The 12,776-nt window shown below is 42.7% G+C and overlaps 1 protein-coding gene across 1 annotated transcript in view; it reads right to left on the bottom strand.

The window, feature by feature from the left end:
- Positions 1 to 12,776, bottom strand: part of arhgef18b (rho/rac guanine nucleotide exchange factor (GEF) 18b) — a 47,469-nt gene that overhangs the window by 26,543 nt on the left and 8,150 nt on the right. The window contains exons 5-11 of the mRNA XM_073476784.1: positions 12,194 to 12,320; positions 12,034 to 12,088; positions 11,263 to 11,307; positions 10,787 to 10,861; positions 9,164 to 9,272; positions 8,714 to 8,888; positions 572 to 639 (exon numbers count right to left, since the gene is read on the bottom strand). Of these exons, the coding sequence (XP_073332885.1) occupies positions 572 to 639; positions 8,714 to 8,888; positions 9,164 to 9,272; positions 10,787 to 10,861; positions 11,263 to 11,307; positions 12,034 to 12,088; positions 12,194 to 12,320 (654 nt within the window). The remainder of the gene's footprint in view (positions 1 to 571; positions 640 to 8,713; positions 8,889 to 9,163; positions 9,273 to 10,786; positions 10,862 to 11,262; positions 11,308 to 12,033; positions 12,089 to 12,193; positions 12,321 to 12,776) is intronic.

The raw sequence follows: 12,776 nt of genomic DNA, 5'->3' as shown, positions 1-12,776 counted from the left end.
GCCAACTAAACTAGCATCACGTTACAGCTCACCATTAATGTTTACATCCCACACTGTCACGAGCACAAGCCTCTTGTTCATGAGTAGATGCAAAACAAAATAGTTCCTACAAGCTGCTAACATCGAGGTCTGTGGATTATCTTGAGTAACCAGGCCATGATATCTGGAAAGAGACTTTGCTGTTGAGTTTTTAAATTTTTTTTTTTTTTTTTGCACTTGAGCACCACAAGCAGAGTGCTACTGAGTTCCAATATATTCCAGAAAAGACATCTCCACATCTAGATGATAAATAGCACTACAGGTAAGAGGAAAAATATGTATTTTTGATTTTTGGGCGCACTGTCTCTTTAAGCAAGTGTCACACCAATATTGCCTTTGTTCTTATTAATCGTTAATCTATTCTTTTCACTCAATTAATTGTCAGCGCTACTGATCCAATGTCTGACCATGTAAATGTGTATATACATGGTATCTATGTCCAAAGCAATAGGACACAGTGGAAGTCAGGGTACTAGCGTGACATCGCTGTAGCCTTAGTCCTTGTTTTTCTGTGCTCCAGTGTTGTGTTTACCTTATTCCTGCTGCTGGTGCACTCGCCCAGCAGAGACTTGCAGCTCTTGTGAACGTTCACAGCACAATCTGAAAAACGGCAGAACAGGAACACAGAATCAGCACTGCATAAGATACAGAGGACACAGTACACAGAGGCAACAGATGGGATGTTTGGATTGAATATGGATGGGAACTATGACACAGTAAACCAATATTGAAATTTCAAAACCAATCCATCAGCCCCCGGAGGAGCTGTTCAAAGCAAAAAGGCTTTTTTAGCTGCCGCCATCAACAATCACAATGTCACGTATTTGTTTTCAGATAAGTATTCTCATCACAAAGTGAAAGAAACACATCTAGCTCCAGGAGCCTGGTGCAGCAGTAACACTGTGGCTCCTGTTTGTTTACAAGACACAGAGTCAACCTGTAGGCAGGTCAAGAACTCCCTTTTTCTCAGTAATAAGTTTCTCATTTAGTCCACTTTCCTCCCTGTAAGGAAAACAAAGCTCCTGCTCAAGTTTAGATAGAATGACTGATTTTTATCTCTGCGGTTTAGCAGGGATACAAAACAGAGTTGTTTTGGAAAGCCTGGCTACTGTATAAGGTAAGCAACAGAAGCCCTTCCTGAAGGACTCCAGGCAGGCCAAACAAATTAAGTTATCACTATGCAAATGCCTGATCCCAACCGAGGCAGGTAAAACCAGACTGACGTGGACAAAAAGCACATGGCCTTCAATGCAAAACATAAACGGTATACAGATGTACGCAAGTACAGAAATGCATATACACTAAAAAGAGAGTCGCATGATTTGTTGCAACAGACTTCAGCTGACTGCAAGTGGGCCTCTCAAAAAAAGGAAGAACATGTCAGACATTAGAATCAGTGTCGTTGTTTTGCGTGTATTACACTGCTCAGACTCATTATTTTAAAAGGAACAAGGATCTTAGTGTCTTTATTTTCACTTTAACATTTATCATGCATTTTCTCAAACATGCATTTTGTTCAAACTTGACCAGTAACTCCTGTTTATAGCAAGTGAGCAGGTTTCCCCGACACTGCCCCCTTTACATTTACCATGTTACACAGTGGACAGGGCAGTAAGGTGATTGTTTGAATCTGGTTGCATAGCTTGTTGACAAAGGTGGCACACCTGTGAACAACACAGTTTAAACAGGACCCGCACTAGCAACTTCCACTAACTGCTGCACAGGCTAATGTAAAGGCCTCTATTGCTTATTCTCCTTGTGTGCTGGCACAATGGAGACAATGACAAAAAATCTTCTTCCTGCGCAGTAAAGCCATGAAGCAGTGAGAGATTATTTGCGTGTGGAGGAATAAATAATAGATGCATATATAAGTCCTTTATGTTAGAGAGTGTAAGTGTAATCTAATATTTCCTCTGTGATGCAGTTTGACTCTACTGTTTCACTTCATTCATAATCTTTAACCTACCCCCTCTGTCCTCTCTCTGGTAATAAATGAACAATTGCTGGCTGAGCCGAAGGATAAGAAAACAGAAACTGGCCTCTGAATAATCTTCACCAGCAGCGCAGCTCTGTCCCTTCTTTTGAGTTGGATCCAGCAGCACTCAAATGCCACATTTTATTCTGGATCAGTGCAAGCCCACTGAATCCTAATGTAGACACAGAGCAGTGCAGTTTGCCCAAAAGCACTGAACATCAAACACAAATGACACTAGAGCTGCAAAGATTAATCGATAAATTGATCAAAAGATAAATAGTTCTATTTTGATAATCGATTAATCGTCATTTTTCAAGCAAAATTGTCAACATTTGGTGGTTCTAGCTTCTTTAATGTAAGGATTTGCTGCTTTCCTTTTCCCATTTATGATGGTAAATGAAAAGTCTTTAAGTTTTCGAATGTTGGTTGGACAAAAGAAGCAATTTAGAGACATCACTTTGGGTAAAATGAGATGAGCAGAGCTTTCCACGAGGACGTGGAGGAGACAGCCAGTCAGAAAAAGTAGCCAGGCAGGTGGTCGGAGTTTTTGCCCTCCTGAAGAAAGATTTTGGCTGTAAAAGCCCAAATCTGACGGCCTCGGGCACATTCCAACGCTGCTTATTCATCAGAGAGACGGATCTTAATTATTGCATATTCTAATGAGTTTGCCTCCCTGCTTGTTAACTTGTAATACACTGTTGTGAGAGTTAGGCTTCTTGTCTGTTTAGGCAGAAAGAAAATTACTCAACATCTTTACTTGATCATATATATTCCTGCAGGAATAAATCATAAATCATAAATCATTTCTTTTTACATGATTTTGGGGTGTCTGACATTAGTTTGCACAATTGGTCAATGGCAAAAAAAAATACAAAAGCATTCAAGGATATTTTGAACTGTAAAATGACAGCGTGAGGCTGAGGCACAGACTACATCTTCTTCATATGACTGTGTTACTTTACTACTTTGTGTTCTATGTGTCAAGAGATGGCTCTGCTTTACAAAGCACAGTGTAAATACAGAAAATGCATTAATTTGTCAATTCAGGATTCAGTAAATGAATTGATAGCACTAAACAACACCTTTTCAGAACTGACTGCTTCAGACTGAACTGTCCTCATCAGATCTCACTCAGTTTTGAGGCTGGAGAATATAATGTTTTGTTTTTACCCCTTAAGAGAAGATAACAGGCACAGAGATAGTGGGCGAACAAACTCACCAGCAGTCAAGCAGCAGGATAATTTCCCACCTCGCTCCAACTAAAATTCCCCAAAATTCCATCTCTCCGCCGGCCTGGCTCTTTCAGACAAAAGCACAACAAGTCTTCAACGTTTCATAAAGTTGACCAAGCCTTTCAGTACATCTTCAACAAAGCTAAGACACACTGACGGGGCAAGGCTGGGAGAACGACTGTGAAAAACAGGAAAAGATAAGACGATCTGGTAGGTAAGCAGATCTAAATGTAATGAAACGCCCATGTCATTGCAATAACATCACTTCCAGTTATCACTGACGAACTCAAACATAAGCCGTTTCTGTTAAGGAATGTGTAGTAGGAGTGATTTTACCCAAACTCCATTCAAAAGAAATTTTGCTAATTGGAAGTCCAAAACGATCCTAAGATAAGGAAGAACAGTGTGTTTTCTGTTTACTGATATCACAGCTTATCAGCAATGACTTGTTGCAGCTACAGTACAGACCACCTCGACGTTTTCGGTGATGGCACAGCGTGTGATGAAAATATACGAATGCTGCACCACCAAATAAGCCACAGCCAACAGATCAACACATACACAGCTCAGACACAAGGTCGGTATCACTACTAACATAGTGGTTTACATGAGGGAGAACAACCAGCTCTGCTACTCTTGACCGGTGTGATCAGTTCCAGTCACTCGGTCATATCAGCAGCAACGTGGTTTGCAGCGGATCCACGCGACACTCAGTCCCCCATCAAAACCACTACCACACCCAGAATCTGCTGACTGGTAACTACCCTATCACACAAGAAGCACACTTGCGGCATACAGCAGTGCACAGTTCAGTGAGTCACTCAATGAACTAGAAATGCAAGCGAAGCCGAGGTCACCGCTGCGATCAGCAGAGATAGAAGAGCAGACTTTTCCTCGGACTGCCCAGGGTGGCAGAAAAGGAAACCACCCAAAAAACTAAGAGATGGCTGAAAAGAGATTTTAAAAAATAGTTTCACTCTTAGTCTGAAGAGAAAATGTGTTGCCTTGTGTTATCTTATGGGACATGACTGGAATCGGCGGTGTTCCTGATAAGATGGGCGGTGTTATTCCAGGGAAACATTAACTCAACAGTACACTTAAGAGTTGTTTTATCATATATACTACAAACACTGTTGAACTCGAGACAGTGTGGGTGGAATTGGAGTTTCCCAGTCAAGTGGTTTTGTCACATTAACTAGGAATTGTGCAAACATTTCTGATGACCATTCCCCCAGCATGACAAAGATTATTAGATTTTTTTTTTTTGTTTGTTAAGATAACATGTTATGAATGTACAGATTTTATAACCTGTTTATTCTTTTTCAATCTTAAGTTGGAGTTGTGCAATAAAAACTCTTCATCACACTCCAACATCTGCACCAAATAGCAAGAAAAAAGAAAAACATAATCATACAATCCCTTTTTTCATCACATATATGTTTTCCGTTTGTTAGACCTTCAGGTTTTGCTTTTATTTATTACCTATATACAAGATTTGATTCAGAGCTGTGCACTATGACCAAAATCTATCCTAACGTGGGGGGTATTCAATATATAGGTTATAGCTACAGCTATTTTCTGCAATGGTTTTCTTTGTACTATTCTTGGTGAAGAATAAACCACATACCACCTCCTTCCACCCTATGCAGTTCTTAGAAAATCTCCCACAAATAGTTGTAAAGACCAACTTGAAGACAAATAGGTCATAACAGCTGTTTTAAAAAAAGGTCTTCATTTCTTAAACAGCAGCCACGAACTGACATCACCTGCTTCCTGTGCATGCATGGGTGTGTCAGACTCTGGGCTCTCCGAGATGAAGGACAAAAACATCAACACTTGGGGCAAACTCTGAAGCAGCCAGCCGACCTATGACATCATCTAGTGAAACAGGAGGAACTGGGGCTCAGGGAGGTGCTTACTCAGTGAAGCGATCCATCTCCCCCGGCCACATTTCTCACCCAAAAAGGAGGGCCATGATCGCCACTTTTGGACCAGATACTACTAGAAGATCAAGCTTGGGGAAAGCTGAGGCAGAAGTATCAAGGCCCGAATAAATGTTTTATACTTTAAAGTGAAAGACACACATAGACTAAGATGTTAGATTTAGATTTAGTGTCCATCACCTGACTAATCAGGCCAATAGATGCAATGAAAACAACAATTTAGAGGTGGAAATCTACTGAGAGGAGATGTTAACCTTAAATCTCGCAAAAGTCAGACACCCAGAGAGTCAGGCATGCTGGAAGGCAAATCAGTGATGCATGGAGAAGTGGTGTGCTAACAGGGTGAGATGGGTGAGACCCAGAGTCAGTGGAGTGGGCTGTTATGCACCGGCGGACCTGCCAAGCACAATTAGCACCATGTGACCCAACCAGAGAGAGAGAGAGCTCAGTCAGAACAGAAAGGTGGAAGAGTAAGAAAAGCACGAATTTGACAGTGAAGAATGACATAATTTAACACATCGAGGATTATGGCGTTTCATAACACCGATCCAGTTAGCTGCTTCAGTCTCTGAGCCAAACACAGCGGCCAGGGAGCACAGTGTGAAAGACAAGAGACAGTTAAACACCAGCAGCTGGAGAGTGGCTTCGACTACTTACGCCACTGATCACAATCTAAATGTATATCTGAGTAGTGTGACTTGTAATAACCCCCCTTTACATCTAAATTGATCAGCTGAGCTCGGGTCAAGTTATCTTGCTGGCTAACGTTAGCTAACTATCACCTGTTGAGCCTCAAAGTCTGCAGCAACAAAAAAAAGGGCAAATAAAGTGAAACTGAAGGGCAGTTGTGCAGCGTTTGGATTACAAAAACAGGCAGAGTTAGTGTGTTTGCCGGCTCCATTACATTAACCATCACTTTAAGCTAATTAAAGCTAACCCAGCTAGCCTTGTTTTTCAAATAGAAGCGGTTGTCGGCAGGCTAACGCGCTAAGTGGCTAACAGTTAGCGAGCTACGCGTTACAGAAGTTACTGGGATTTGACTCGGGCCAGTTTGGGATACATTAAACATCGAGGAAACTTAAGAAGGTGCTTTCCCCTTTGTTAACACACCGACTCAAACTCAACCAAACGCCAAGCCTTCGGGAGGAGAATTCAACAAGTTGGCTATGGTTAGCATTTAGCTGCTTAGCTAGCGGTCAGGATGCCCGAGAAGTCCATTGAGGGAAACAACGGGAGTTATCCACCTGATCCCGCTTGAGACCATCGCTACTGTAGCTGCCTCTTACCGTTGCGACGAGACCCGGGTTTATCTGAAGCAGCCGCATCCGAAAGGACATGTAGTCAGCCCGCGAGCTTGATAAATCAGTTCGGCCATTGAGATCAACAGCAACAAGTATCCCACATTCTTGTTTTTGTCCAGTTTTGTGTCCTGCTCTCACTGGGAACAATCTCTGGCATACAAACGACGCATTCCACAGGCTGATTCTCGGCTGAATCCCCACAGGGCTCGGTTCAAATTAAAGGGGCACTCACTTGTTTTCACACGCCTGTGTGTGTGTGTCTGTGTGTGTGTGTCAAAATGTAGAATTTGTAACTTTGTCACTCTCAAGAGCCATACTTGATGAATGGGGGATCCTCTCAGACAGATAGATGTGTTATTGGTTTCTGGTTAATGTCTAAAAGAAGCAGTGCAGTGTGAATCCCACTGGATGCGTGGTGCCCCGTGCCTGGTGAAACATGCCAGAACAACTTTGTTTAATAAGCACACTATTGGAAACAATCATACATTACATCCCCCCTCCTGCCAGACAGCATTTATAAATGTTGTTGAGGTATTATGGTCCTCGTCTCACACAGAACAGAAGGATCAGGGGAAACTTATGAGGTTACAGGCATGAAATAATGAAGTGGGAGCACAGGGTGACTAACTGCTCCTCTTCTCGGACAGCTGGACAGAAAATGAAAATGGCACTAATTTTTGAGAACAGTTCTGTTTCCTTGTTCTTTGTCTGAAACTTTATTTGGTGATGTGAAATTCTCCACCGACAGACCACATGTCTTGTGAGAAGTCAGCCTCCGAATTACGAGAATGTCCACGCAACTGATTAGACAACAGGCTGGCTGTATCGTGAGGAAATACCCTGATGGAGGATGAAAGTATCACTTATATGGGGCCCGTGGAAGATCAATACAATCACTACAGTATGCAGTTTAATTGCATTACAAGGATCACAGCTTATTTTTTTTAACTTTAATATAGTGTAGTTAAAAGTAAAAGGGCCATGATTTAAAATGTGTCAGTGCAGCAAAGTCGTATGGAGACATTAAGAGACATTTCACTGAATTTTAAAAGGTTCTGTTATAGGAAATGTTAATGGATGTTATAAAATGGATGTTAAAGCAAGAAATTTAAAATACTAAAAGTTTGGCCTTTAATTTTTGCATCACTGTATTTCCAAATCTCTAAAATCAAACTGCACTTATCCACGACCTCATGAAATGGTAGGAATTATAGAGCACAACAATCAATTTCTTTAAAATTTTTACCCCACTCAGTTCATCAGTTTAAACGCTTTTGATTATTTTATTTAATAGACTTCTATTTCAAATATTTTGTATAATAAAAAGGTATTCCATTGCCTAATTTAAGTCTGACGTGCACTGGACTCTACTCACAAACCGTTTTACATGTCTTTCATTGGGTATTGCAGGCTTATCAGCTGACCTGCAGGCTGTCAGGAGTGGCGTAAGAGACGACGTCAGAAAGAAAAAAAAGCAGCTGTGAGGTGCTGAAATGTCCTGTACAGGTCTCCTCCGTGAAGCTGTGGTTGCCCCCAGACAAAGCAGGGCCCACTTTCTTATTGCAAGATTTCAACCAACACACAAAAGACACAGGAAATGTGAAGAATACTTCAAGCCAGACGAACAGAGTTAAGGCGTGCTGCAGATTCGCATAAACAGCTGTCTGAGGATGGTGTTAATACATCAGATAACACATCTAAACAAGTGAGAGGAGTTGCGCAAAACTAGGACCCACGGTACTGACGCAGTGTGAAATGCTTCAGAAGTTTAAATGTTGTTTGAAGAGGAACTGATACGCAATAACATCTTCCTTTCAGCAGAAATGTACAATAGAAAAGCCACTGTCATATATGATGTGATTATCACTCTCTTGGTATGAAACTGTTGCGGAGACCGAATGCCATAATCAGCCACATGTCAACACGTGTATTAAAATAACATACAGTCAGAAATTATTGCACCCAGCATTTGAGTATTTCCTGACTGCTTAATAAATGCTTTATGATTTCTGGTTAGGTGTGTGTGGCTGTGTGTGTGTGTAGGGACGGGGACACACACTGTTTGCTCCAACAAGTGGGCGAGTGAGCATGCGTGCAGCAGCAAGTGCATAAATAGATGTGTTTTTGTGTGTGAGCGGAGCACCTGTGAACATTCACTGCCTGCGTCAGGCGGAGAACAAGCGCGTGTGCGTATACACCTGTGGTTGTGTAGGTGTTACTCACTCATGCACTGCAGGCCATGCTTTTTCTGCAGGGTCTTGCTGCACAGTGAGCAGGTGGCACAGCTGGAGAAAGAACCAGGCACCAGATGATGCCTGTTGCCGCTGCTGCTGCCATACACTTTCTCCTTGGCCTCCTTCCCCTTCTCTTTCTGCTGCTCTTTTTCTCGGTTCTTACCCTGCAGAGGAACAAGAGAAGCAGACGCAGACGGAGGGTTTTATATGCAAATCTGTGTGTACTCTTTCACTGTGGCGCATGTTGCATTGGCTGGGTGTGATGTTGCACAATCATGTCGGAGGCATAACATGGTTTTTAGGTAGTTAAGTGACTCTTGTGTGCAGCAACATGCACACCAGGATTGGTCTTAATCATAGAAATATTAGTATTTTTAGCTCTTCAAATATTTTTCATGCATTGCACAGTGAGTTCAGTGTGTCTGTGGTATGAGTTTACCCTATCTTTATTGAAGGAGCCAGTCACCCTGTTCCTCAGGGAGCTGAGAGTCCTCTTCACCTTGGTGCCTTTCTCCACCTTCTCTGTACGATCCTCCTCATCCTCATTCCTGTTCGAAGAAGCAGAGAACGAAATTCACACTTAAAAAATATAGAAAATGTAATCATCGCGCACAGGGCCCGAGTAATAGTCTGAGCTTTGGGGGTCACAGAGCAGAGATAAATAAATAAACAAATATTAGCATAACAGTTGAGGCCCATTCACACATCCTGCTCCTCTTCTGAAGTGTGTGGTGGTCCCACATTCAGCATCGTCCAGTCGTATAGCAAGGCGTAGGTCTTTAGGAAAACATGTTCCTTATAGCATATTTGATCACAAACGTTAATTATTCTTGAAAAATGCCTTATTTGTGATTGAAATAATGGTTGTTGGTAATTGGACTGGAGAAACCAGCAAAAGCAAGCTTAATTTGGAGGTATACAACCAAAAAAATCCTGCGTCCTCCATTCAGAGCCACTCCTCCAAAACACAGCAAGGCGCATTGCCTAACCACACAGACTCAGAGCCGTATTAGCTTCTAGTGTGCTCTCGTCAATCATGTAAACATAAGAAAAAATAGCTGTCACGAATGTACCTCAGTCCAAAAAGGCTACCCAGCACGACAGTTACTCCGAGCGTGTGCTTTATGCTAACGTCAGCCGCTACATGAGTGTGTGCTGCTCTTTTATTGGGCTCAGGGGTTGTGTGCTTTGTGGTAGTCGGTAAGCGACTGAATGAACATGAGCAAAATGTCACGAATGTGCTTCAGTCCAAAAGGGCTACCTAGCACGACAGTTTCTTTAAGCTTTATGCTAACATTAGCCGCTACAAGAGTGTACTGCCACTGCATTTACATTTAGGGCATTTAGCAGACGCTTTTGTCCAAAGCGACTTACAATAAGTACATTTGTCACAAGAAAGAAACTACAACATATCACCGGCGATAAAGTAAGAATGAAAAAATAGAAACAATTTTCAAGCCCTCATCTGAGCATAGCAGCTGCTATCTATCAAGGGTTGCTTTACCACTGCTGCTCACTCGTTCCTTAGGTCGGGGGCTGTGTACTTAGTGCTACTGAGTTAGCAAGCTGCTGAAGAGCAGGCTCAGTGGCTGCGTGCTGTGAGCACAAGTAAACACATTTTCTACAAATATAACATAAAAAGGCTCCTAGAATAACTCATCAACCCTAACGTTATGTGAAGAGGTACGACACGCTGTATATCATAATTGTTACGCTCTTTCATAACTGGCAGTCTGGAAATTAACACCGAGATAGTCATTATGGGGAAGCGGTTGATTTTGTTGAATAGTTACTGTTGTATTAATGAGAATTGGGTTTTCATGTGTACCATTACAACAAACCACATAATTGCAGAACCAAGAGCAAATTTCAGTTAATGTTAATGTTTTACCACTTTTGGTTTTGACCGTATCCTCTCATATTCTGCTAATGAAACACATCATGCATTAGCAGAACACATATTCCCCGATAATCGAGCACCTTATTCTGTGGAAAACGTTTATTTTCATCCAAAACTACATAATTGTGACTGTTTGTGCAGCTTTAGTGAGACAGAACTTACTCATTAGAGAGGAACTCGTACCAGGTGACACTTCCTGCCCCTTTGGTCTCTGATCTGTTGTTCCTCTGCTTCGCTCTGTGGAGGAACAATGAGGTGATTTCAGTGTGGAGAAACTGGCCTGAATATTAACCAAAGCTAACCATGAGAAACTTTAATCACAGCACACGTGAAGGGTGTTGACAAAAATAAAGACAATCTGAGTAATGTGGTTAAACCAGCAGAAGAAACGGGTTACGTTGTTAGGTGGGTTCACCGTCAACCGATGATTTTGTGACACCTTGTGCTGTCGCAGAGCCTTTCCAGGGATAATGTCATCGTGTTTCAGTGCAAAAACAAGCACATGTGAGCACACATGCACGCACATACATGTACACACACACAAATCCACACAGTGCAGTGCTCCCTGATCACAATCTGGCTCTGCAGCTGCTCCGAAGTGGCACAAGCAGGCAGACCTCCCTCTCCTGTTTACTTACCCATGATACAGCTTTAGCTCCTGCAGAACTTTCTGTACCATCAGCCTAAGACAAACAAGACACTGAGGCTGAGTGGGGGGCTGCGAGAGGAGGAGAGGAGAGGAGAGGAGAAGAGGGGAGAAGAGGGGAGAGGAGAGGAGAGGAGAGGAGAGGAGAGGAGAGGAGAGGAGAGGAGAGGAGAGGAGAGGAGAGGAGAGGAGAGGAGAGGAGAGGAGAGGAGAGGAGAGGGCTAGACTGCTGGGAGCTGGGTGTCAAACTGTGATTTACAAATAAATCCTCCCTTGTCTGCTGCATCCACACAATCACCAGAGCACACATATACCTTACACACACACACACACACACACACACACACACACACACACACACACACACACACTGAGGGGCCATCTATGGAGCTGGGAGAGAGGACTGTGGGAGGAGGAGGTTGCAGACATATGACATGGAGCAGAAATGTCAGGAGGGAATGGGGAAAGCCCCCGTGTTACGTGGGAGTTAGACGGCAGGACCAGACTATAATGATTTACAACTCCAGAACAGTATGTGAACTATTGTACTGAGCCATTCAAAAGTTGCAGGTATAATTTACACGACACAAGTGATCAACAGTCGCCTCCTGTGAATCAAACCAGAGGAGCATCCTTTTATTTCTTTCCTTCAAGCATCATTAAAAATCAGACTGAAGCAGCTACTGGAAAGGAAATAGATATTCCATCCAATACTGCACACTAACTCAAGTTGCAGATGTATTTGATGACTGTGTAGACTCACATATGGCTCTGTCCTTCAGTAGAGTGAAGGTTTTCTTCAGGGTCGAACTCCTCTGCTGCAGAAGAGAAAGAAGAAAACTATCAGATATGAATATATGGATATGGATATGGTGAAAACACAAACTAACGTGTACTCCACATGTACAAACACTCAGTCCCACCTCCTGCTGCCCGTGCAGCCTGTTTGGATGTCTGCACAACACGAGAAATGTGTGCAGCACGTGAACATTCGTCTGTGGCGAGGATCTCTGAGCGGGAGTAGAGATGCCTGCCAGGCCCTCCACTGGCCTGAAAGCATTGAAGAATAAACACACATTTACATCACATGCATATCTCAACTCCCCAACATACAGCTGTGATGCTTTTGAGGATAACTCTTATATACTGAGCCTCTGTCATTTCCACTGTGCACCCTGAGCGCCTGTTCTTGCGCTATGTAACTTTACATGCTGCTACAATCCCCCGCCAGAGGTGTGTAACACTTTACGGCACTATGTCACACGCCACCAACTGCGTCGGTTAATCCGGTTAGTATATTGTGAAGAAAATGTTTTCTAATCTTCCCTCTGATGTCCTCCTGTTGCTCTCCCTTAACTCTCAGGATTTAAAAAGTTTCCTGGTGTACAGACAAGAGTACATCTCTGACTGGCTTAAAGTTAATAGCAAAAGCTTCACACAAAGTAATAGGATGTAAGACTATGTCGGATTTGCTGGACACAATCAGCTTGTCATCAAGCCCTCCTG

This window comes from Pagrus major, chromosome 11 (genome assembly GCF_040436345.1).
Source record: "Pagrus major chromosome 11, Pma_NU_1.0".
NCBI lineage: Eukaryota > Metazoa > Chordata > Actinopteri > Spariformes > Sparidae > Pagrus > Pagrus major.
This window is presented reverse-complemented; position numbering and strand designations above follow the sequence as displayed.